This window comes from Microcaecilia unicolor, chromosome 3 (genome assembly GCF_901765095.1).
Source record: "Microcaecilia unicolor chromosome 3, aMicUni1.1, whole genome shotgun sequence".
In the NCBI taxonomy this organism is placed as follows: Eukaryota; Metazoa; Chordata; class Amphibia; order Gymnophiona; family Siphonopidae; genus Microcaecilia; species Microcaecilia unicolor.
The window spans coordinates 507,472,467-507,499,865 of NC_044033.1; the positions used below are offsets into that span (position 1 = coordinate 507,472,467).

At 44.9% G+C, this 27,399-nt stretch overlaps 1 protein-coding gene across 1 annotated transcript; it reads left to right on the plus strand.

Moving 5' to 3' along the window:
* The first annotated feature begins 461 nt into the window (after window positions 1-461).
* On the plus strand, window positions 462-20,570 carry CGA (glycoprotein hormones, alpha polypeptide). Its single transcript, XM_030195645.1, has 3 exons — window positions 462-561; window positions 12,835-13,019; window positions 20,486-20,570. The coding sequence occupies exons 1-3, from the start codon at window positions 462-464 to the stop codon at window positions 20,561-20,563; spliced, it is 363 nt and encodes a 120-aa protein (XP_030051505.1). The 3' UTR covers window positions 20,564-20,570.
* The last annotated feature ends 6,829 nt before the right edge of the window (window positions 20,571-27,399 follow it).

Below are 27,399 nucleotides of genomic sequence, written 5' to 3' on the forward strand. Positions count from 1 at the left end.
TTCCCTATTTGAGATTCTACATGGAATGTTGCTGTTGCTACTATTTGAGATTCTGGAATGTTGCTACTGTTTGAAGATTCTATATGGAATGTTGCTAGTGGAGGAGGAGCCTAGTGGTTAGTGCAATGGACTTTGATTCTGGGGAACTGAGTTCGATTCCCACTGCAGTTCCTTGTGACTCTGGGCAAGTCACTTAACCCTCCATTGCCCCTGGTACAAAAATAAGTACCTGAATATATGTAAACTGCTTTGAATGTAGTTGCAAAATACCTCAGAAAGGTGGTATATCAAGTCCCATTTCCCTTCCCTATTACTAGTATTCAATTTGCCATCTCCAATTGTATTCATGCTTATATTTGGAATTTTTACTATGCTGTTATTGTTATGCTATTGAAACCTGTTGTACACTGCCTTTTAAATTATTGCATGTTAAAAAAATTCCTCTTTGTATTTTTAGAAGCATGGACTACTGTGGAAGATACATAATGGTTATTGTGGCCTTGCTGTCTGTGTTTCTGCATGTCCTCCACACTTTCCCCGAAGGGGAGTTCAGCGTACAGGGTAAGCTGATTTAGTTTTCCCTTGTTCAAAGTTTTGTTTTGAAATCATGTTGGGTGTAAGCAGAACAGAAAAACTACACAAGACTGATAACCAAGACAGGCCGCCCATGTTAATCAATCAGTAAATACCTGCACGAACTGGGGTTTTATCAAAGTGCCCGTTAAAAGCATTACAAAGCACAGAATATAATCACAAGTATGCCCACCCATAACATTTTCCGCTTTTCACCCAAAGAACCAGAGAACACTCCTCACCCACCCCAAACTCAGAAGCAGAAAACACTCCTCCCCCAACCCAGAACCAGAGAATACTCCTCCCCCACCCCAAACTCAGAAGCAGTAAACACTCCTCCCCCAACCCAGAACCAGTGAACACTCCTCCCCCACCCCAAACTCAGAGCTAGTGAACACTTCTCTCCCAACCCAGAACCAGTGAACACTCCCCTTGCCCAACCCAGAACCAGTGAAAACTCCTCCCCCAACTTAGAACCAGTGAACACTCCTCCCCCACCCCAAACTCAGAAGCAGTAAACACTCCTCCCCCAAACCAGAACCAGTGAACACTCCTCCCCCACCGCAAACTCAGAAGCAGTAAACACTCTTCCCCCAACCCAGAACCAGTGAACACTCCTCCCCCACCCCAAACTCAGAAGCAGTAAACACTCCTCCTCCAACCCAGAACCAGTGAACACTCCTCCCCCACCCCAAACTCAGAGCTAGTGAACACTTCTCTCCCAACCCAGAACCAGTGAACACTCCCCTTGCCCAACCCAGAACCAGTGAAAACTCCTCCCCCAACTTAGAACCAGTGAACACTCCTCCCCCACCCCAAACTCAGAAGCAGTAAACACTCCTCCCCCAACCCAGAACCAGAGAACACTCCTTCCCCACCCCAAACTCAGAAGCAGTAAACACTTCTCCCCCAAACCAGAACCAGTGAACACTCCTCCCCCACTCAGAGCTAGTGAACACTTCTCTCCCAACCCAGAACCAGTGAACACTCCCCTTGCCCAACCCAGAACCAGTGAAAACTCCTCCCCCAACATAGAACCAGTGAACACTCCTCCCCCACTCCAAACTCAGAAGCAGTAAACACTCCTCCCCCAACCCAGAACCAGAGAATACTCCTCCCCCACCCCAAACTCAGAAGCAGTAAACACTCCTCCCCCAACCCAGAACCAGTGAACACTCGTCCCCCACCCCAAACTCATAAGCAGTAAACACTCCTCCACCAACCCAGAACCAGTGAACACTCCTCCCCCACCCCAAACTCAGAGCTAGTGAACACTTCTCTCCCAACCCAGAACCAGTGAACACTCTCCTTGCCCAACCCAGAACCAGTGAAAACTCCTCCCCCAACTTAGAACCAGTGAACACTCCTCCCCCACCCCAAACTCAGAAGCAGTAAACACTCCTCCCCCAACCCAGAACCAGTGAACACTCGTCCCCCACCCCAAACTCAGAAGCAGTAAACACTCCTCCACCAACCCAGAACCAGTGAACACTCCTCCCCCACCCCAAACTCAGAGCTAGTGAACACTTCTCTCCCAACCCAGAACCAGTGAACACTCCCCTTGCCCAACCCAGAACCAGTGAAAACTCCTCCCCCAACTTAGAACCAGTGAACACTCCTCCCCCACCCCAAACTCAGAAGCAGTAAACACTCCTCCCCCAACCCAGAACCAGTGAAACTCCTCCCCCAACTTAGAACCAGTAAACACTCCCCCAACCCAGAACCAGTACACTCCTCCTCCACCCCAAACTCAGAACTAGTGAACACTCCCCCTGCCCAACCCAGAACCAGTGAAAACTCCTCCCCCAACTTAGAACACTCCCCCTGCCCAATCCAGAACCAGTAAACAAATAGGACATAAAAGAGAGCTAATACACTGGCACTAAGTATCATATGGAAACAAAACAAAAAAAAAAAAAAAACGAAATAGCAAGAGCACAAAAAATGCAGGAACAAGAGAACAGTAAGGAGTCCAACTTTACGAGCTGAGCAATATACTACGGTCTCTGTGATGGAGAAGAGTTCCATAAGGCTCCCAAATAGACTGAAAAGCATTTCATCTCTTCTCCATCCCATTGCCCACAGTTTTATGCTCCAGGAGAGCCAACTCGAACAAGCTTTCCAAAGCGAGAAGTGTGGGGACTATTAAAGTCATTTTTCATAGCTAGGACACTGTACCAGTGACTTCACAGTGAGAATCCTAAAAGGTAACTTTAAAACCATACAAGAACGTAAGACCTTTGAAGTCAGAATGATTGAATATTTTAACACCCAACAGAAAGGACTTAACAAGGATCTGGGGTTCCTAGCCCATTATAAACCATAAAGCTGTATGTCTCTGTTGATCACCCCTCCCCTCCCCTATCCACACCCATCCTGTTAGAATATCAATTATATGCTTTGATGTCCCCATGCATACCTCCGACCCACCCCCATCCTCCCACCCTGTCAGACTGTCATAGTAATGCTTGAATGTTTTCACTTATATACACTGTCAGCTAGCACATTTGCTTATTTCCGATCTGAGGAAGAAGGGCAACCTTCGAAAGCTAATCAAGAAATGTATTAAGTTATGTCCAATAAAAAAGGTATCATCTTATTTTCTTTTCCATGTTTTATTTGGTTTGATTTCTATTGATAACCTTAAGAGTGGACTAACACGGCTACCGCACTCCTCTACTCATAGCTAGGAGGAATGCTTTAGCCAGAAACAGGTGCTGTGCTTCAGAAGCCAGTTGAAGAAAAATAGCCTCTTGAAACAAGAAACCAGCTGGGTGTAACACAGGTTCCCTCCCCCACCCCCACCCCAAACATCTGGAGAAATGTGTCCACACCTGAGTCCAAGAACTCTGAGCCTTGGGGGCACGTCCAGAACATATGGTCCAATGTTGCCCGGACATGACCACTTCTGGGACAAGCGCCATCCTATGAAATCTGAGCTCGAAAAGCCCTCCGCAGGGAAATATACATATGACTCACAAATTTATATTCTTGTTCCCTATGAAGCATACTGTCAGATGTCTTGACAATATTAGCTAAGAAAACTTTAAATAATTCTGAGGAAATGTCACAACATAACTCATTACCCCCACAGCACTGCAAGAGGATATATAAGGCAGGATCTGGCAAAAGGTTCTGAATAAAATGCACATAATGACATCATTGAGAAGGTACCTGCTCCCCCCAACCAAATGCATAAACTCGGCTGCTGTGCAACTGAAGCCCTAAGGGGGCCATTAGGCAAAGTAGAGAAACAGTCCCACAACTGCATAACAGCAAAAAAAACTGGAGGGAGAAAGCTCATACATAGATTGCAGTTTTTTTTTTGTTACATTTGTACCCCCGCGCTTTCCAGTTCAGAAAAAGAGAACAATTTACCCCCTGAAGTAAACAAATTACCAATCCAGTTTAAGCCTCACCTACCACACTGCCAAAACAACCCCTCCCCCCCCAATCCCCTCCCCCATAGGAAAATCTAAATTTCCACCATGGGCAACAGAGGCGGAGAGAAAAACCAATTGCCCTGCACAGACCCACACAGGGCTTTCCTAATTGTCCTCATAGAATTCCAAATAGTATGATATTTAAGTCCGGATTCCATCCTTGACCCTCTAGTATACAACAGGGAAGGACCAGACACAGGAGCCAATCCCTCACATGTCGCAGGCCACATGACAAATTATACTGACGGAGATCCAGTATGCCCAACCCTCCATTCACCCTAGGAAGCATAAATGTGGCCAAGGGTGCAACAGCTCCCTTGCCCTGCCATAAAAAAAGATGGAGCTTACACAAATCGTGTTCCCTCAACCAAATCAAGACAGTCTGTAGGAGATAAAACCAACAAGGCACAATGAGCATATTATAAAGGAATGCGCTACCCGACAAGGCTAAGGGAAGTACCGCCCAGGTGTTTAAACAATCCACAGATTTCTTAAACAAGGGCGCCACATTGAGGTATATATGTGCCCAAATACTTTACCAAACCCATCTCCTGTTTTAATGGGAAATCAGACCAAAGTTGTCCAACATTTAACTGTGTAGGTTAAGCCTCAGATTTAGATATATTTAATTTGAGCCATGAAAGTGCACCAAAATCAGAAAACACTTTAAGGGTATCCAGCAGAGCCCTCTGAGGATCAGGTAGTACAAGCATAATATCATCCGGAAAGGCCATACATTTTATACAAAGAATAGGAGAGACGGCCTGCTGAAGACCAACTCACAGTATATGTAGAATATTCCTCAATTGCATCAACAACGGTTCAAGAACAAAATATATGATAGGGGGGATAAGGGGGACACCCCTGCCTTATGCCATGTCCCAGTGGAAAAACCTCTGCCATAGCGGAGAGATTAAATGAATTCTTTGCTTCGGTCTTCACCGAGGAAGATTTGGGAGAGATACCTGTGCCACAAATGGTATTGGAAGCAGACGAGTCAGAGAAACTGAATGAAATCTCTATAAACCTGGAGGATGTAATGGGGCAATTTGACAAATTGAAGAGTAGAAAATCTCCTGGACCAGATGGTATCCATCCCAAAGTACTGCGTTCAAAATCTGCACCCTAGTTCACAAAATCATCTACGGAGAAGCCCCGGGATACATGACAGACCTCATAGACCTACCAACCAGAAACACACTTAGATCGACAAGAACATACCTAAATCTCCATCACCCAAGCTGCAAAGGACTCAAATACAAATCCACCTATGCATCCAGCTTCTCCTACATAAGTACACAACTATGGAATGCACTACCAAACGCCTTGAAAACAACAAATGACCACCTAAACTTCCAAAAACTACTAAAAACTAACTTGTTCAAAAAGGCATAACCTAGCGATCCAACCTAGATGCCTTAACCCAGCGGCATAACGAAACCAAAGCTAGAACTGGACATAATTTAACTCTTCCTCCTTACAATTCCCAGTGTGTCTATCATACATTGACCTTTGTTCTATCACTACCTCACTCTGTATTTGTTCAAACCGGTATTGGCGATCGCCTCTACGGTACAATGTAAGCCCCATTGAGCCTGCAAATAGGTGGGAAAATGTGGGATACAAATGTAACAAATAAAATAAATAAATAAAATAAATAATATGCAATTTATCTTTAAAATCGAGCGTGGTACCGGAAGATTGGAGGGTGGCCAATGTAACGCCGATTTTTTAAAAAGGTTCCAGAGGAGATCCGAGAAATTATAGACCAGTGAGTCTGACGTCGGTGCTGGGCAAAATGGTAGAGACTATTATAAAGAACAAAATTACAAAGCATATTCAAAAGCATGGATTAATAAGACAAAGCCAACATGGATTTAGTGAAGGAAAATCGTGACTCACCAATCTATTTCATTTCTTTGAAGGAGTGAACAAACATGTGGATAAAGGTGAGCCAGTTGATATTGTGTATCTGGATTTTCAAAAGGCGTTTGACAAAGTACCTCATGAAAGACTCCAGAGGAAATTGGAGAGTCATGGGATAGGAGGTAGTAACATAACATAGTAACATAACATAGTAGATGACAGCAGAGAAAGACCTGCACGGTCCATCTAGTCTGCCCAACAAGATAAACTCATATGTGCTACTTTTTGTGTATACCCTACTTTGATTTGTACCTGTCCTCTTCAGGGCACAGACCGTATAAGTCTGCCCAGCACTATCCCCGCCTCCCATCACCGGCTCTGGCACAGACCGTAAAAGTCTGCCCAGCACTATCCCGGCCTCCCAACCACCAGTCCCGCCTCCTACCACCGGCTCTGGCACAGACCGTAAAAGTCTGCCCAGCACTATCCCCGCCTCCCAACCACCAGCCCCACCTCCCACCACTGGCTACTACTACTACTAGTACTATTTAGCATTTCTATAGCGCTACAAAGCATATGCAGCGCTGCACAAACATAGAAGAAAGACAGTCCCTGCTCAAAGAGCTTACAATTTAATAGACAAAAAATAAAGCAAGCAAATCAATTAATGTGTAGAGGAAAGAGGAGAGGAGGGTAGGTGGGGGCGAGTGGTTACAAGTCAAAAGCAATGCTAAAGAGATGGGCTTTCAATCTAGATTTAAAGATGGTCAAGGATGGGGCAAGACATAGGGGCTCAGGAAGTCTATTCCAGGCGTAGGGTGCAGCGAGACAGAAGGGGCAAAGTCTGGAGTTGGCAGTAGTGGAGAAGGGAACAGATAAGAAGGATTTATCCATGGAACGGAGTGCACGGGAAGGGGTGTAGGGAAGGACGAGTGTGGAGAGATACTGGGGAGCAGCAGAGTGAGTACATTTATAGGTTAGTAGAAGAAGTTTGAATAGGATGCATAAACAGATAGGGAGCCAGTGAAGCGACTTGAGGAGAGGGGTAGTATGAGTAAAGCGACCCTGGCGGAAGACGAGACGGGCAGCAGAGTTTTGAACCGACTGGAGAGGGGAGAGGTGACTAAGTGGGAGGCCAGCAGGAAGCAGATTGCAGTGTCCTATTGTGGATTAAAAACTGGTTAAAAGATAGAAAACAGAGAGTAGGGTTAATGGTCAGTTTTCTTATTGGAGAAGGGTAGTTAGTGGGGTTTCCCAGGGGTCTGTGCTGGGACCGCTGCTTTTTAACATATTTATAAATGACCTAGAGATGGGAGTAACCATTGAGGTAATTAAATTTGCTGATGACACAAAGTTATTCAAAGTTGTTAAATCGCGGGAGGATTCTGAAAAATTACAAGAGGACCTTATGAGACTGGGAGACTGGGCACCTAATGGCAGATGACGTTTAATGTGAGTAAGTGCAAAGTGATGCCTGTGGGAAAGAGGAACCTAAATTACAGCTACATAATGCAAAGTTCCACGTTAGGAGTCACAGACCAAGAAATGGATCTAGGTGTCATCGTTGATGATACGTTGAAACCTTCTGCTCAGTGTACTGCGGCGGCTAAGAAAGCAAGTAGAATGTTAGCTATTATTAGGAAGGGAATGGAAAACAAAAATGAGGACATTATAATGACCTTGTATCAGTCCATGGTGTGACCGCACCTTGAATATTGTGTTCAATTCTGGTCGCCGCATCTCAAAAAAGATATAGTGGAATTAGAAAAGGTGCAGAGAATGGCGATGAAAATGTTAAAGGGGATGGGACGACTTCCCTATGAGGAAAGGCTAATGTGGCTGGGGCTCTTCAGCATGGAATCCCTATTAAATAGATGTTATTGCGTTGTGACCAAGTTTTCAAGGTTGTCTAACTTATCAGTGCAGCCCAATACAGCTTTTTTTTTTAATTTTAAGGTTTCAAGTTCCTTCATAACTAGAGAATGACATGGGGACAAGTTTGTCCCCATCCCCGCATTATATTGATCTTGGCCACTGGTTTGTCTCCTGAAGAAGCCTATAGTGAAACGGAGACTCTCTGTTGAGTGAACCTATATATGTAAGCCTGACTTAAGATAAGTGCCCCTTTACATTTTCAACTTAATACTATAATCAAAAATAAAAATTCAACGGAGGATTTTCTGACTCATGAGGAAGCTCGCCCCGGCGTTCAAGTGAAGATAATTCTGTTTGTGACAGTCGAGCATCTGAAGTCTTTTCCTCCGGTTTACAATTTAAGTCTAATATATAAAGTATCATGTTGAATCGAAGTCCAATGTCTTGAAATAAGAGAGGAACTTATACTTGCTTATTTATAGAGTTGAGCTAATTCCCTTGAACAAGAAGAAATAATATATAGCTTCTTCGCCATCGCCAAGTAATCATGATAAAAACATTTGAACCTTGAAAAACACTGAGAACCAAACACAAAAATAAGTAAAGTAAAGCTTGCAAGAATGATAGGAGAACTCTTCACTCGGAGGAGTGGCCTAGTGGTTAGGGTGGTGGACTTTGGTCCTGAGGAACTGAGTTCAATTCCCACTTCAGGCACAGGCAGCTCCTTGTGACTCTGGGCAAGTCACTTAACCCTCCATTGCCCCATGTAAGCCGCATTGAGCCTGCCATGAGTGGGAAAGCGCGGGGTACAAATGTAACAAAAATAAAATAGATACTATTGGAGGTTCTACATGGAATGTTGCTACTATTGGAGATTCTACATGGAATGTTGCTATTCCATGTAGAAGGCTGCGCAGGCTTCTGTTTCTGTGAGTCTGACGTCCTGCACGTACGTGAAGGACGTCAGACTCGCAGAAGCCTGTGCGGCCACATTGGTGATCTGCAAGGGCTGACTTCTACATGGAATGTTGCTAGTGGAATAGCAACATTCCATGTAGAATCTCAAATAGTAGCAACAGTGGAGGAGTGGCCTAGTGGTTAGGGTGGTGGACTTTGGTCCTGAGGAACTGAGTTCGATTCCCACTTCAGGCACAGGCAGCATCTTGTGACTCTGGGCAAGTTACTTAACCCTCCATTGCCCCATGTAAGCCGCATTGAGCCTGCCATGAGTGGGAAAGCGTGGGGTACAAATGTAACAACAATAATAATACCAACTGTTTACTGCAGAGTTTTATTCCACAGAAGCTTAACAAGTAGAAGAAAAGTGCCATGCTGCCCTCATAATTCATTAGTTAAGTAAAGGAAAATCAACAAACTAGAGAGGGAAGGGAAAAGGAAGGTCAGAATTCAACTGTGGTTTAATAACAGGGCAAGTGAAGTATATTAAGCAGATGATGGCCCTTGAGTCCTTCAATGCCTGACATTCTGTTATGTTTCTATGAAAGATGATACTCCTGTTAGTCTAATGAATGTTTAAGCTCCCAGAGCTGCTCAGATCCTTTACTGAAGCAATTCGTTTTCCCTCTTGAGCTACTCTGAACATGATTTCTTGACTATTTTCTATTTATTTATTGCATTTGTATCCCACATTTTCCCACCTGTTTGCAGGCTCAATGTGGCTTACATTGTTCCGTAATGCCGATCGCTATTTCCGGAATGGGAAATACAGAGCTATAGTGCATTGAAGTTCGTAAGTGACAGAGTAGCTTAAGCAATCAGGAATAAAACCAGTAGCTGCTCTAAACAGAAATACTTAAGGGAGAAAGGAGAGACAGACTACATGGGGAGGGGGGAGGGGCAAGCATGTCTGGAAAGACTTTAGATGTTGTTTCCCCTGAGATCATCAGATTAGCAGTGGGTGGAGAAGGCGGAACACCGAGGGGCCCTTTTACTAAGGTGCGCCGAAAAGTGGCCCGTGCTGGTGTAGGTGCGCGTTTTGGACGCGCAGGTCAATTTTTCAGCACGCCTGGAAAAAAAGGCATATTTTTTTTTGTGTGGCCGAAAATGGACATGCGGCAAAATTAAAACCGGCGCGCGTCCATTTTCGACCTGAGACCTTACCACCACCCATTGACTTAGCGGTAAATTCTCACGCACTAACCGGGCGGTAAGCGGCCAGTGCTCGTAAACTACCGATTACGGCAGGGTAAGCGCCACGCGGTAGAAAATAGAAAATGTTTTCTACCGCGTGTTTTGGGCGCGTGTTAAAAATGGAACTATCAACTGGGGTACGCAGTAGCCATGCAGTAGTTCCAATTTGGCGTGCGTTGAACATGCGTAGATGCCTACGCGCCTTAGTAAAAGGGCCCCTGAGTAAGTAAACCCACTCAGCAATTTTTCTGGCACGTGTGATAGCACCAGAAATCATTCTGTTGGCACCCATCAAACAGAAAAATGAAATTTTGGTGACATCCACCTTCAGGAGAGGTGAGTTACAAGGACACAGCAAGAGGGTGAGAGGGGCTCCTGCCCTTGGTGCAAAGTTCAGTGGGAGTACATAAGTATTGCCATATTGGGAAAGACCAAAGGTCCATCAAGCCCAGCATCCTGTTTCCAACGGTGGCCAATCCAGGTCACAAATACCTGGCAAGATCCCAAAAAAGTACAAAACATTCTTTACTGCTTATCCCAGAAATAGTGGATTGTGATGCCGGTATATAAAACAGGATGTGAAGAAAGAGAGCAGAAAGAATGGAGGACAGAGGCAGCCAATATAAAACCAAAGACAATGAACATAGAAAGCGTAGGGTAGCAGCTCTCATTGCAGATCTCTGATTTACCTTCGTTTGAGTGGTTGTCATGCATGAGATATTCTGCATAAAGGAGGTCATTCTCTATAGATCACCTAAAGTTAGGTCTTGGGATGATACTTACTAAGGGGTCCTTTTATAAAGGTTTGCTACAGGTTTGCATGCGCTAAATGCTAGAGACACTCATAAGAATATATGGGCATCTCTAGTGTTTAGCACACGCATATTTAACGTACACGCTAAAAATACTAAAGGACCTCTAAGTGCCAATTCTATTATGGTAGTTGTGGGTGCAAGTTGTGATACAGAATACTAGCGTACTTCTGCATTTATGCATCTAACTGTAGTCACAGTTGGCATAAATACTTGCGCCTAACTATAGGCAGTTAGACTCATAAATGAGTGGTTTGAGATTGCTTTTTGTTGGTTTTTATTGCACTTATAATTTGATATTGTATAATTTTTTTTGTTCTGTTTTTTTATGTGTTTTTATTATTATGCATGTTTATTTGTACTCTGTCCTGGATATAGGAAAAAAAAGAAATGCTAATATTCTATAACCCACATGCATAACTGCCTGACATACCCCCCCCCCCCATGTCCCCCTTGGAGTTGTGTGCTCTGGAATTTGAGTGGTCAACTTATAGAATACCAACTAGTGTCAGCACCAATGATAGCCAATAATTGGTTAAGGCCAATTAGCAGCTAATTAATTCAATCAGGGGTCCTTTTACAAAGATCTGGCAAAGGAGGGCCTGCGCTGGTGTCAGTGCATGTTTTTGATGCACGCTGAGGCTCCTTTTACCACAGCAGGTAAAAGGGAGTTCTTTGAGTGGAGGAGTAGCCTAGTGGTTAGTGCAGTGGAATTTGATCCTGAGGAACTGCATTTAATTCCCACTGCAGCTCCTTGTGACTCTGGGCAAGTCACTTAACCCTCCATTGCCCCTGGTACAAAATAAGTACCTGAATATATGTAAACAGCTTTGAAATGTAGTTGCAAAAACCTCAGAAAGGCGGTATATCAAGTCCCATTTCCCTTTCCCTATTTGAGATTCTACATGGAATGTTGCTACTATTGAGATTCTAGATGGAATGTTGTTACTATTCAGATTCTGTTGCTACTATTGGAGATTCTACATGGAATGTTAATGTTGCTATTCCACTAGCAACATTCCATTTAGAAGCCTGCCCTTGCAGATCAGCAACGTGGCTGCGCAGGCTTCTGTTTCTGTAAGTCTGACGTCCTGATTCTGGGGAACTGGGCTCAATTCCCACTGCAGCTCCTCGTGACTCTGGGTAAGTCACTTAACCCTCCATTGCCCCAGGTGCAAAAATAAGTACCTGTGCACAGTGGCGTTCCTAAGCTGCCTGACACCCGGGGCGGATTGCCGATGCGCCCCCCCCAGGTGCAGCGCCCCCCCCCCCAGCGAAATTACCCCCCCCCGGGTGCATTTTTACCTGCTGGTGGGGTGCCGCGCGCCTGTTGGCCGAGTCCGCTCGTTCCCTCCCTGCTGCTCCCTCTGCCCCGGAACAGGAAGTAACCTGTTCAGCGCAGACGGAGCAGCAGGGAGGGAACGAGCAGACTCGGCCAACAGGTGTGCGGCACCTCCCCAGGGGCGTGCACCCGGGGTGGACTGCCCCCACCGCCCCCCCCCTTGGTACGCCACTGCCTGTGAATAATATGTAAACGTCATTGATTGTAACCACAGAGAGGCAGTATATCAAGTCCCACTCTCTTTTCCTTTGTTTTTTTGGGAGCACTTACCGCCACCCATTGAGGTGGCGGTAAGGGCTCCTGTGCTATCCATGCAGTAACGGGGCAGTGATTACTGCTGGGTACACACCGGTGCTACAAAATTATAATATTTTTGTAGCACCGGTGTGTACCCAGCAGTAATTAAAATTTTGTAGCGTCGGAAATGGCGCACATTGTTTTTTTCCCCTTTTAGCAAGCGGTAAGCCCGCGTTGGGTTTACCACTGCTTTGTAAAAGGGCCCCTCGATTATATGTGCAACTGGCCTTACTTTATAAGTTGTGTATGCAAATTTGCACGCAGCTTTCTAGAATTAGAGGGACGCTGGGTATCCCCAGGGCTGGGTTGAGAAGCAGTATTTTAGGGGAAACTCCGAACTACATCAGAATCCAAGGTAATCTGCAAAGGTCAAACACAATGCCCCAATTAAAACCAGAGCCATTTTTTTTCCCTACCACAAGCAACATTTCACAGTGATTATTTTGTGTGTGTGTGTGTGTTTTTTTTGTCACAGGGTGTCCAGATTGCAGACTGAAAGAGAACAAATACTTCTCCAAGCCTGGAGCCCCAATATATCAGTGCATAGGATGTTGTTTCTCATGGGCCTATCCCACTCCAGCAAGATCAAAGAAAACTATGTTAGTTCCAAAGAACCTGACGTCAGAGGCTACGTGCTGTGTAGCAAAATCATTTACAAGGGTAAGAGAGAGAGAGCGACAACAAGCAAAACCTCTGGAAAGGAATAAGTTGGCCAAATCTTTATCTTTTATTTTCTATTTCATATGGTTTAGCAATTTATAATAAGTCTTTATCATATTTTTGGGGGTTGATTTTTTCCCCCTCCCTTTATGGATTCTCTTTTCAACTGTTTTATAATACAATACCAGCTGCCAGGTTCTTTTCAGCGGAGTCTGTATCAGGGATGGACTGACAGGAATCTAGACACCTGGGTAATAAGGGTCATGGGCCCCCCAGGCCCCACTTCTATCTCTCTCTCTCTCCTTCCATCCCCCTGGATCCAATCGCCTCTTCCCCCTTTCCTCCCCAGATCTAACATCTTTCTTCCCCTCCCCCAGATGCAAATCTCTCCCTCTCATTCTTTCTCCCTTCCCCCCCCCCCCCCCGGGTGCACCATCTCTGCCCTCTCCTTCTATAGATCTATCATCTCTGCCCCCTCAACTGGGTCCAACATCTCTGCCTCCCTCCCTTTCCCAGGTCTAACATCACTCTCCCTCCAAAGGCCAACATCTCCCCCTCTCTTCTCTCTCCTCTGTCCCCAGGTTCAGCTCTCTCCCCCCACCTCCCCTGTTTACCTAAAAGGTTCCTTGTTCCATACAGGGCCCCGGCATAGACTGTCTGCTGCTGACTGGAACCTTCTCTCTGCTGCAGCCCGCCCTTGTGGAAGCAGGAAGTTACATCAGGAAGGGGTGGGCTGTTGTAGACATAAGGTACTGGTCAGCGGTGGACATCCATTTGTAATTCTGTTACCCGGAAACGGCAACCGCCATTACGGCAAATGTAAGCCACATTGAGCCTGCAAATTGGTGGGCAAATGTGGGATGCAAATGCTACAAATATAAATAAATAAATAAATAAATCCTATACCGGGATCCTGAGCAGAGAAAGGAACTTTTGAGGTAAACACATGGAATGGGGTGGGGGGGGGGGGGTGTTCAGAGACAGGAGGGGTGAGAGAGAGGGGGAGTGCCAGACCTGGGGATGGAGAGGAAACAGATATCAATTATGTGGGGAGGAGGTACTGGGCCCTCCAACTGCTCTGGGCCCTTGGGCACTGCCCGGTTGCCCAAATGGTCAGTCCACTCATGGTCTGTATGATAAGGAGTTTGCTCAGGCTATTTTTATGTAACTGTGTGGTTGTGATACCTCCCTCGGGGCCCCTATTGAAGGGATACCAGAATAGAGAGAGGGAAATTTCATAACTGAGCACCTAGTTTTAAACAGTCAAATTGCACATATTATAAGCATAATTTTCTTTATAAAATACTTGCGTAAGTGACAGAAAATATGCCTTAATTTGAAAAGTGATCAATTACACCAGCCCTAGAGCTGGTGTAAATGACCACACCTACATTTTACAAGCATACGTGAAAATTATAGGGCCTGATATTCAGCCGGCAGCAATCAGCATTTTATTTATTTCTTTATTGCATTTGTATCCCACATTTTCCCACCTCTTTGCAGGCTCAATGTGGCTTACAATACATCATGAGTGGTGGTAATATTTTAGAAAGTAGACATATAGAGGGGCATAATTGAACGAAAACGTCTATCTCCATGGGCGTTTATCTCCGAGACCGGGTCCGTGAAGGGGCGGACCGAACCGTATTTTCGCAAAAAATAGACGTCCATGTTTTATTCGACAATTTGTGAGCTGGGCGTTTTTGTTTTTCAGCGATAATGGAAAATGAAAGCGCCGGACTCAAAAACGAATAAATCCAAGGCATTTGTTCGTGGGAGGGGCCAGGACTCGTAGTGCACTGGTCCCCCTCACATGCCAGGACACCAACCGAGCACCCTAGGGGGCACTTTTACAAAAACAAAAAAAAAAAGGTAAAAGAGCTCCCAGGTGCATAGCACCCTTCCCTTGTGTGTTGAGCCCCCCAAATCCCCCTCAAAACCCACTGCCCACAAGTCTACACCATTACTATAGTCCTAAGGGGTGAAGGGGGGCACCTACATGTGGGTACAGTGGGTTTGGGGGGGTTGAACGACTAAGCAATAAGCAGCACAATTGTAACAGGTAGGGGGGGGATGGGCCTGGGTCCACCTGCCTGAAGTCCACTGCACCCCCTAACAACTGCTCCAGGGACCTGCATACTGCTGCCAGGGAGGTGGGTATGACATTTGAGGGTGAAAATAAAAAGTTGTGAAACATAATTTTTTGTGGTGGGAGGGGGTTAGTGACCACTGGGGGAGTCAGGGGAGGTCATCCCCAATTCCCTCTGGTGGTAATCTGGTCATTTAGGGCACTTTTTGGGGCCTTATTCGTGAAAAAACAGGGTCCAGGAAAAGTGCCCTAAATTCTAGCTATAAACGCATACTTTTTTTCCATTATCGGCGAAAGGCGCCCATCTCTGTTCGGGTGATAACCACGCCCCAGTCCCGCATTCACCACGCCTCCGACACGCCCCCGTCAACTTTGTATGCTTCCGCGATGGAGTGCAGTTGAAAACGTCCAAGTTCGGCTTTCGATTATACCGCGTTATTCGTTTTTGTGAGATAAACGCCTATCTCCCGATTTAGGTCGCAATATAGGCGTTTTTGTCTTTCGATTATAAGCTGGATAGTGATATAGAAGGATCTTGGGCAACATGATAATGATAGAACGTGATAATAGTTTAGCGAGCAGATATTATAAGACAGTTCTGTATGTATGTGGAGGAGCTGTGTATATTCAAATTGGTTGATCTTTGTGGTACGCCTTGTTAAAGAGATGGGTCTTCAGTAGTTTGCGGAAGTTCATTAGTTTGTAGATCGTTTTTAAGTTGCGCGGCAGTGTGTTCCAAAATTGTGTGCTCAAGTAGGTAAAGTTTGTCGCGTGCATTAATTTGTATTTTAGACCTTTACAGTTAGGGAAGTGCAGATCAAGGAATGTGCGGGAATTTTTTGTTGGCATTCCTGGGTGGCAAGTCTATCAGGTCTGACATGTAGGCTGGTGCATCTCCGTTGTTGACTGCCACCAGCGTTAAACCCAGAAATTCAATGTCGGGCCATGTCCGGCACTGACATTGAATTTCTGGGTTTGTGGAGCGATATTCAGCACTTATCCAGCTATGGGTTACTGCATACAGGGGTCCTTTTACTAAGGTGCGCTGAAAAATGGGCCTGCGCTGATGAGGACGCGTGTATTGGACGCGCGCAGGTCCATTTTTCAGTGTACCTGCAAAAAAGGCCTTTTTTTGCCAAAAATGGATGTGCGGCAAAATAAAAATCAGCGCACGTCCATTTTGGGACTGAGACTTTACCGCCACCCATTGACTTAGCGGTAAGGTCTCACGCGTTAACTGGGCGGTAATTGTCAGCACATGTGCACTGCCGATTACCCCCCCCCCCCCCCCCCCAGTTAGCGCCATGTGGTAGAAAATAAAAAAATATTTTCTGCTGCGTGTATTGGATGCACATAAAAAAAATGGAATTACTGCCCAGGCACACGGTAGCCGGGTGGTAGTTCCAAACTGACGCATGTTGGACGCATGTTGGACATGCGTAGGCACCTATGAGCCTTAGTAAAAGGGCCCCAAACATAGGATTGACTTTTATGTGGTCCTATTTATGCAGTTAACCTATCCAGGCTGAGTGAGTGGAGGAGTGGCCTAGTGGTTAGAGCACCAGTCTTGCAATCCAGAAGTGGCCGGTTCAAATCCCACTGCTGCTCCTTGTGATTTTGTCCAAGTCACTTAACACTCCATTGCCTCAGGTACAGACTTAGATTGTGAGCCCTCCTGGGACAGAGAAATATCCAGAGTACAACTCACCTTGAGCTACTACTGAAAAATGTGTGAGCAAAATCCAAATAATCTATTTGAGATTCTGCTGCTACTATTTGAAATTCTATATGGAATGTTGATATTATCTGAAATTCCACATGGAATTTTGGTCTACATGGAATGTTGCTACTATTTGAGATTCTACATGGAATGTTGCTACTATTTGAAATTCTGTTGCTACTATTTGAGATTCTACATAGACTGTTGCTATAGTGGAGGAGTGGCCTAGTGGTTAGAGCACCAGTCTTGCAATCCAGAGCTGGTCAGTTCAAATCCCTCTGTTGCTCCTTGTGATCTTGGGCAAGTCACTTAACCCTCCATTGCCTCAGGTACACACTTAGATTGTGAGCCCTCCTGGGACAGAGAAATATCCAGAGTACAACTCACCTTGAGCTACTACTGAAAAATGTGTGAGCAAAATCCAAATAAACTATTTGAGATTCTGCTGCTACTATTTGAAATTCTATATGGAATGTTGATATTATCTGAAATTCCACATGGAATTTTGGTCTACATGGAATGTTGCTACTATTTGAGATTCTACATGGAATGTTGCTACTATTTGAAATTCTGTTGCTACTATTTGAGATTCTACATAGACTGTTGCTATAGTGGAGGAGTGGCCTAGTGGTTAGAGCACCAGTCTTGCAATCCAGAGCTGGTCAGTTCAAATCCCTCTGTTGCTCCTTGTGATCTTGGGCAAGTCACTTAACCCTCCATTGCCTCAGGTACACACTTAGATTGTGAGCCCTCTTGGGACAGGGAAATATCCAATGTACCTGAATGTAACTCACTTTGAGCTACTACTGAAAAAAGTGTGAGCAAAATCCAAATAAATAAATAAAATATCAGCACTTAACCAGTCAAGTGCTGACTCTGCCCCTGAAATACCTTCAAAATAGCTGTAACGCTGGTCTCATCACACACAACACAACCTGGGCACCAGCTAGCTTATTTACTTATTTGGGCTAGATACAGATTCTACGGACAGATTTTGCTCACACCTTTTTCAGTAGCAGCTCAAGGTGAGTTACATTCAGATACTCTGGATACCATTTCGGTTCAGCACCCAAAACCAGGGCCACAAAGAAAACCACTCACTCGCTGTCAAATCAAGTCTTGTCTCTCTTACGTGAGCTTGGGCATAAGCTGGGGTCGGAGAAAGATCCAGAAGGTTGTAGGGGTTCGAGTTGAGGCTTTAATTCTCTTTTACTCTCTGTTATTTCTTTACCAGTCTGGGAGTAAATAAGATTCACTCTCACTCAAAGAAATGACTCCGGTCCAGAGTTTACGCAAAACAAACAGAACTTTCCTGAAGATTCTGCAACCAGCAGTTCAAATCCTTCTTGTATCAGTCAAAGTACTGTTCTAGGCAAAGTATAGAGTAGCTTCAACAGCCAGTATAAACCATCGCCAAGTAGAAGCTTCACCTGTAGACCCTCAATTCTTAAGCAAATCTTCTTTATAGTTCAGTTTCTTGTAAAAGAATGTGTCCTTCTGTCCGTACAATCTGTATCTAGCCACCTCAGAGGCAAGGAGATGGCCAGAACCTGAGCGGAAAAGCTGTAACACTCAAAGAAAACAAGGGGAATGACTTGGGGTAAGACATCTTTGGGAGATGAGTTGGGAGATGTCTTGAGGAGATTTCTTGGGGCAATGGTGAAAAGTCTTAATGGAATTACAGTAGATTAAGGAGGGATCAGCCCCCTAGAACAGCTGCTGATCACCAAGGCATGCAAGGAAGACTGGGCTCTCTCACATAGCCCACAGGGGCAGAGAGGGAGGGCCGGTTCTAGCTCAGAGCTAACAGCCAATAGGGAAAGCTCACAAAGAGTCAATCACAGGAACCGCAAACTATAGGAAAAGCAGCCTTAATACACACTGCTATCTATTACACAAACAATGCAATTAAACACATATAGTTCTGCTGCACGACTAATATTCCGCCAGTGTCGTTATGCTCATATTAGTCCTTTCCTCAAGTCACTTCACTGGCTTCCTATCCATTTCCGCATACAGTTTAAACTCCTCTTACTGACCTATAAGCAGGGGCGTAGCCAGAACAGATTTTGGGTGGGCCTAGATAAAAAGTAGGTGGGCACCAAATGTTCTCCCCCACCCCCCACCCAACAAATATCTCAGCTGGCAGGAAAATGGTTCTTTCCACCTTGGGAGTTTGCAGCAGGCAGGCGCTGAAAACTGAGCATGCGCAGGTGCCAGTATTGTGGAGAGAATTTTGTTACTATCAGGGGAAAGTCTTCAGCTGACAGAGATTGGGATCTCCACCAGCTACTGCTAAACATGTGCTACTGTTGGGTGGGCCTGAGCCCTAAGAGGGTGGGCCCTGGCCCACCCAGGCCCACCTGTGGTTACGCCACTGCCTATAAGTGCATTCACTCTGCAGCTCCTCAGTACCTCTCCACTCTCATCTCTCCCTACATTCCTCCCCGGAAACTCCGTTCACTGGGTAAATCTCTCTTATCTGCACCCTTCTCCTCCACTTCTAACTCCAGACTCCGTTCCTTGTATCTTGCTGCACCATATGCCTGGAATAGACTTCCCGAGCCGGTACGTCAAGCTCCATCTCTGGCCGTCTTCAAATCTAAGCTAAAAGCCCACCTTTTTGATGCTGCTTTTAACTCCTAACCCTTGTTCACTTGTTCAGAACCCTTATTTTATCATCCTCACTTTAATATTCCCTTATCTCTTGTTTGTCCTGTTTGTCTGTCCTAATTAGATTGTAAGCTCTGTCGAGCAGAGACTGTCTCTTCATGTTCAAGTGTGCATCGCTGGTTTAGTAAACAGGGCCCTTAGGGTGGACAGTATTTTTGAAGGCCATTTTGTCTACCCCTGCTCTTCTTTGCTTGAAAGAACTTACAATCTAACTAGGACAAACAGGACAAATAAGAGATAAGGGAATTACTAAGGTGGGAATTATAAAACATGGGTACTGAACAAGTGAGTAAGGGTTAGGAGTTAAAAGCAACATCAAAAAGTGGGGTTTTAGTCTAGATTTGAAGACAGCTAGAGATGGAGCTTGACGTACCCGCTCAGGAAGTCTATTCCAGGCATATGGTACAGCAAGATAAAAGGAATGGAGTCTGGAGTTAGCGGTGGAAGAGAAGGGTGCAGATAAGAGAGATTTACCCGAGTTCCCGGGGAGGAATGTAGGGAGAGATGAGAGTGGAGAGGTACTGAGGAGCTGCAGAGTGAATGCTCTTGTAAGTCAATAAGAGGAGTTTGAACTGTATGCGGAAACGGATAGGGAACCAGTGAAGTGACTTGAGGAGAGGGTTAATATGAGCATAGCGACACTGGTGGACTATAAGCCATGCAGCAGAATTTTCAACAGATTGAAGGGGAGAGAGATGGCTTAGTGGGAGACCTGTGAGAAGCAAGTTGCAACAGTCTAAGCGAGAGGTGATAAGAGCGTGGATGAGGGTTCTGGTAGTGTGCTCAGAAAGGAAAGGACTTACAGTTACCACACACTTACCATTAATCTTTTGCCTTAGGTTTTGCAATTACCATGCCCTAACACATTTTAGTAAAAGGGCCCCTTTGTGTAGAAAAAAAAATTTAATGCTTTTAAGTTGTATATTGTTAATGATTTTATGTTTATGACATATTGTTACAAATTTGTTCTGTTTTTATTTTTAGGTTTCTCTGATGGAAAACATTAAGATAGAGAATCACACAGACTGTCACTGCAGCACCTGTTATTACCATAAATCTTAAAACTAAAGCGTGTACCATAATCTGATCTTGGATCTGTGTTTATATAATAAGCGCTGTGCAAAATCTTACGTTTAAAAATCAAACACTTTTTTCCTCTTTACTTCCTTGGATATATAACACATAATTTGATTCTTTTCAATAATAATAATAAAAAAAGAGTTGCTACTGTGTGCATAACAACAAAAACATTGTTATAGTTTTCGATATAAAATTTGAGAATCCCAGTGATCAGCCCAGGAGTTGAAAGGCGACGTATACAATATAAATAAAAGCGTATTTTTCTTTTCCTGTGACTGTTGTGATGGAAATGCTGTGTAACTCTTCCACTGCCCCAACACATGTTTAATGCATAATGTTTTGCAGGCAATAATAGAAGTGGCTTGATATAATCTAGAAAATTCTAGAATAGACTGCAAATCCAGAAATAGAAAAATATGATTTTTTTTAAATTTTGTTTTGTTTTTCATTTATTGATTCACTTCAGTTTTGTGTTGTTGTGTTCTTTTTTAATGAAACAGAACAGAAAAATCCATAAAACAAAATGTAAATGTCAAGTCGTACCCTCTCTCCCTTCTACCAAAGTTTAGAAAAAGTCAATTTCCTGGGCTTGGAGCCTATCCATGTCCTAGGACTCTTCTGGGTTCACCCACGCCACCCTGCTGCCTGGAGCTTATCCATGTCCCAGGACTCTTCTGGGTTCACCCACGCCTCCCTGCTGCCTGGAGCCTATCCATGTCCCAGGACTCTTCTGGGTTCATCCACGCCTCCCTGCTGCCTGGAGCCTATCCATGTCCCAGGACTCTTCTGGGTTCACCCACGCCTCCCTGCTGCCTGGAGCCTATCCATGTCCCAGGACCCTTCTGGGTTCACTCAAGCCCCCCTGCTGCCTTGAGCCAATCCATGTCCCAGGACCCTTCTGGGTTCACCCACACCTCCCTGCTGCCTGGAGCCTATCCATGTCCCAGGACCCTTCTGAGTTCACCCATGCCTCCCTGCTGCCTGAAGCCTATCCATGTCCCAGGACCCTTCTAGGTTCACCCATGCCTCCCTGCTGCCTGGAGCCTATCCATGTCCCAGGACCCTTCTAGGTTCACCCATGCCTCCCTGTTGCCTGGAGCCTATCCATGTCCCAGGACCCTTCTGGGTTCACTCAAGCCTCCCTGCTGCCTTGAGCCAATCCATGTCCCCGGACCCTTCTGGGTTCACCCACGCCTCCCTGCTGCTTTGAGCCAATCCATGTCCCAGGACCCTTCTGGGTTCACCCATGCCTCCCTGCTGCCTGGAGCCTATCCATGTCCCAGGACCCTTCTGGGTTCACTCAAGCCCCCCTGCTGCCTTGAGCCAATCCATGTCCCAGGACCCTTCTGGGTTCACCCACGCCTCCCTGCTGCCTGGAGCCTATTCATGTCCCAGGACCCTCCTGGGTTCACTCAAGCCCCCCTGCTGCTTTGAGCCAATCCATGTCCCAGGACCCTTCTGGGTTCACCCACGCCTCCCTGTTGCCTGGAGCCTATCCATGTCCCAGGACCCTTCTGGGTTCACTCAAGCCTCCCTGCTGCCTTGAGCCAATCCATGTCCCAGGACCCTTCTGGGTTCACCCATGCCTCCCTGCTGCCTGGAGCCTATCCATGTCCCAGGACCCTTCTGGGTTCACCCACGCCTCCCTGCTGCCTGGAGCCTATCCATGTCCCAGGACCCTCCTGGGTTCACTCAAGCCCCCCTGCTGCTTTGAGCCAATCCATGTCCCAGGACCCTTCTGGGTTCACCCACGCCTCCCTGTTGCCTGGAGCCTATCCATGTCCCAGGACCCTTCTGGGTTCACTCAAGCCTCCCTGCTGCCTTGAGCCAATCCATGTCCCAGGACCCTTCTGGGTTCACCCATGCCTCCCTGCTGCCTGGAGCCTATCCATGTCCCAGGACCCTTCTGGGTTCACCCATGCCTCCCTGCTGCCTTCACGGGTCTTTTGCAGGCAAGAGTGATCCTCTGTTACTCCTGCCCCACCACTTCTTTTAGTCAGTATGGTGCAGGCTGACCTGAGGCCTGAACCACTTTCAGATTGACAGGTGCCAATTTGAAAAATAGCAGTGGTGGATCAGAGGATCACTTCTTCCTACTAAAAATACATGGATGAAGTCAGAGGCAGGTCCAATGGGGACCGTAAAAGCCCGTGAGGGTCCATTAGGGAGAGTGGGGGAAAGCCTAAGTAGTCAGAATGTTTTTTGAAATGTTGGCCAAAACAGAATAGTGTAAAGAAAAAAAATGGGGCTAAAAAGGAAAATAGAAAACCACCCATGATAATAAAGAATAATATATATATAAATGGAAGGTTTTCAGTCAGGACCAGTCTGTGAGCAGTTAATATGAAAATGACTGCCAAGACATGCGAACTTTTTCAAATCAGGCCCACCCAACAGCAGCACACACTTAGTGGTAGCTGGTGGGGATCCCAAGCTCCGCCAGCTGAAGACTTCCCCCTGATGGTAACGAAAACACTACTCTCCATGATACCGGCATCTGCACATGCTCAGTTTTCAGCGCATGCCTGCTGCAGACTGCCAAAGTGGAAAGAAGTGTTTTTTTTTTTGCCAGCTGAGATAAGTTTATGGTGGTGGGGGGGGGGGGGGGGGGGGAAACACTTGGTGCCCACCCACTTCTTACCTAGGCCCACCCAAAATCTCTTGTCTGGCTACGCCCCTGATTCAAATGCTCTCATTGCTTCATTATACCTTCCGAGTGATAAATGAACCAAAATATCAAGTTCCCAGAATGAATTTTTTTTTTAAACACAAAAGGAAATCAAATGTAATGCCACTAAAGAAAATCAGATACTAATACCAAAAATCCTACAGTCTCTGGTATATAGTATACAATACGAAATATCCAAACCAGGACACAAATTGCCAAAACTCAAAGCTGTTCAAACTCAAATGCACTGCAAAGGCTACCCACACAGTGTTAGTATATATTTCAAAAATTATGTTATGAATACCCTCAGAATTTCCACTCATTGCTGCAAGACGGAGCTTTCACGGATTACAAGATAAGTGCATGTGAATTCGTTTATTATATTAGCAGCATTGGCTACTGTTTATATATATACCTATTATATTTCACAGCAGGTGAATGGAGAATTAACATCACCTGATCAGCATAACAAAATCATAACAAAATCAACACACCAAAACTAAATCTACCAATTTCGGAAACCCTGAAAATTCTTGGAGTCACCATTGATCGTCACCTAACACTTGAGAATCACGCGAAAAACACAACCAAAAAGATGTTCCACTCAAATGTGGAAATTAAAAAGAGTAAAACCATTCTTTCCAAGGACCGTTTTCCGCAATCTGGTACAATCATTCGTACTCAGTCATCTAGACTACTGCAACTCACTCTATGCTGGCTGCAAAGAGCAAATACTCAAAAAAACTCCAAACAGCCCAGAACACGGCGGCCAGACTCATATTTGGAAAATCAAAATACGAAAGTGCAAAACCCCTACGAGAGAAGCTACACTGGTTACCACTCAAAGAACGCATCACGTTCAAAGTATATACCCTAGTACATAAAATCATCCATGGCGAGGCCCCAGCCTACATGTCAGACCTGATAGACCTTCCAACCAGGAATGCTAAAAAATCATCTCGCACATTCCTTAATCTTCATTTCCCCAACTGTAAAGGTCTAAAATACAAATTAATGCACGCATCAACCTTTTCCTATATGAGCACGCAACTCTGGAAAGCGCTGCCACGCAACCTAAAAGCGACCTATGAACTGACCAACTTCCGCAAACTACTAAAGACCCATCTCTTCGACAAGATATACCACAAAGATCAACACATGCGAAACTCCCCACATATATCCAGAAATGTTAAGAATGCCTTTTGTTATATCACTATCATGTATTCCATTACCATTCAACCCAAAATCCTTCTGTAATAACAAATGTCTATTCTCTTATTTCCACTATCCATGATGTATTGTAAGCCGCATTGAGCCTGCAAAGAGGTGGGATAATGTGGGATACAAATGCAATAAATAAATACATAAATAAAAATAAAATATACAAAAAGAATCACCCGATGATCGAAGTGCTGAACCACCAGGCAGCGATATTATCACCTGCAGCAATGAGTGGAAATTCTGAGGGTATTCATAAAATTTTTTTTGAAATATATACTAACACTGTGTGGGTAGCCTTTGCAGTGCATTTGAGTTTGAACAGCTTTGAGTTTTGGCAATTTGTGTTCTGGTTTGGATATTTAGTAAAGAAAATCAAACAGTGTAGCACACACACAAAAAAAGGAACATTCATATCTACAGAAAGGCAAGAAAAAAGCTGTTGTTTCCCATCGTCTTGTAAGTCCTGAAGGTTGGTCTCATAAATAACACCAACCTTCAGGACTTACAAGACGATGGGAAACAACAGTTTTGGTATCAAATTTAAATAGATTTTGGAATCATGCTTTTGTTTTCAATCGCCTCAGTTTTGGCTCTCTCTACCTCAGGTTTTGTGTGGTTCCTCTAGAGGGGAATAATTGAACGGTGCCGGCGAAATAGATTGCCGGCGATCTATTTTGGCGGCGCCGCAAACAGCTGGCTGGAACCGTATTATCAAAAAAGATGGGTGGCCATCTTTTCTTTCGATAATACGGTTTGGACCGGCCAAATGCCAGAGTTCGCTGGGTTTGAGATGGCCGCTTTTATTTTTTCAGTGATAATGGAAACTAATGGCAGCCATCTCAACCCCGGCCAAATCCAAGCCCTTTGGTTGTGGGAGGAGCCAGCATTTGTAGTGCACTGGTCCCCCTGACATGCCAGGACACCAATTGGGCACCCTAGGGGGCACTTCTAAAAATAAAAAAAAATATATACAAATAGCTCCCAGGTGTATAGCTCCCTTACCTTGGGTGCTGAGCCCCCCAAATCCCCCCCAAACCCACTCCCCACAACTCTACACCATTACCATAGCCCTTATGGGTGAAGGGGGGCACCTACATGTGGGTACAGTGGGTTTTGGGGGGGGGAGGTTGGAGGGCTCAACACTTAGCACCACAAGTGTAACAGGTATGGGGGGATGGGCCTGAGTCCACCTGCCTGAAGTCCACTGCAACCAACAAAAACTGTTCCAGGGACCTGCATACTGCTGTTTGAGGCTGGCATACCGGCTGGTAAAAAAGGTTTTTATTTTTTTAGTGTGGGAGGGGGTTGGTGACCACTGGGGGAGTACGGGGAAGTCATCCCCCATTCCCTCTGGTGGTCATCTGGTGAGTTGGGGCACCTTTTTGAGGCTTGGTCGTGAAAATAAAATGACCAAGTAAAACCGGTGACATACTCATTAAGACCGCTTTTGTTTTTTCCATTATGCGCTGAAGCCGGCCATCTGTTAGCCACGTCCATGCCCACCCATGTCCCGCCTTCGCTACGCCGCCAACACGCCCCCTTGAACTTTCGCTGGCTCCGCAAAGGGAAAGCGGCGATGTCAAAAAAGCGGCTTTTGATTATACTGATTTGGCTGCTTTTGAGAGATCGCCGGCCATCTCCCGATTTATGTCGGAAGATGGCCAGCGATCACTTTCAAAAATGAGCTGGCTAGTTATCTTTCTTTTAGGAAACAGTTAAAGACGTTATCTGTTTAAACAATTCCAGTCCTAATTCTTTTTTTTTCCCCTTTCCTTTTTTGTTAAACCGCTGGAGTTAATGGTATACAAGAAACATATCACGTCAAATCACATCACATCATATCACAGTGAAAAAAGACTTCCACATTATAGACACTACTGCCAAAAATGAAGTGTTACTAAATAATGCTGGACAGGAAAACACAGAAGAACTATCCTCCGCAAAGACGAAGAATACCAGACACAGCAAAGGTGACGAAAGGCAATGACTAAGATGGCAAGGTGTAATGATCAACTTTATTGAATGGCAGAATCAAGGCTCTACATGAATTGTGTTTCGGCTGTGAGGCTTTTCTCATGAGTCTAATTAAAATCAATAAACTTCCAAATATTAAAAAAGCAAATATTAAACATAATAAAAAACAAAATAAACATAAAATGACACATCTAAAAAAGTACTTATTAGTACATAACTGTTATAATTAATACTAAAATATAAACAAATCCATGCCAGGGAGGATGTAAAAACATCAACAACTAATAAAAAGAGTTCATGTAAAAGAAGTAATAAATTAAAGGGCAGGATTCATAAAAAATATATAAGGTAAAAAAAATGAATGAATTATACATGGCAATAAAATAATAAAGCTAGACCAAAGTACTGATGCTAGACAATACCGTTATAATCATAGGCTAAGCCCTTAGGGGGGGCAATTCCAGAATTGGGGCCTGGTAGAAACCTTTTCTATCAAGGGACATAGGGGTCCTTTTACAAAGGCGTGCTGAAAAATGGTCTCAGTAGTGTAGGTGCGGGTTTTGGGCGTGCACTGATCCATTTTCCAGTGTGCCTGTAAAAAAGGTCTTTTTAAAATTTTTGCCGAAAATGGATGTGCAGCAAAATCAAAATTGCCACATGTCCATTTTGGGTCTGAGACCCTACCGCCAGCCATTCACCTAGCGGTAAAGACTCACGTGGTAACCGGGCCTTTTTTACTAGTTACATAATACTACAAAGCTTGTGGCTTACAAACACACAGCTCATGCATAGAAAACAGAAAAACAATCTACAAAAAAAGTCTAGTTCTCTAAACCGGTGTTTTTCAACCGGTGTGCTTTGTCACATTGGTGTACCGCGGGACTTGGGCCAGCTTAATTTGTATCGTACTCAAATCAATCTGGGGTAAATATAACGTCCTGGTTTTAAAAAAAAT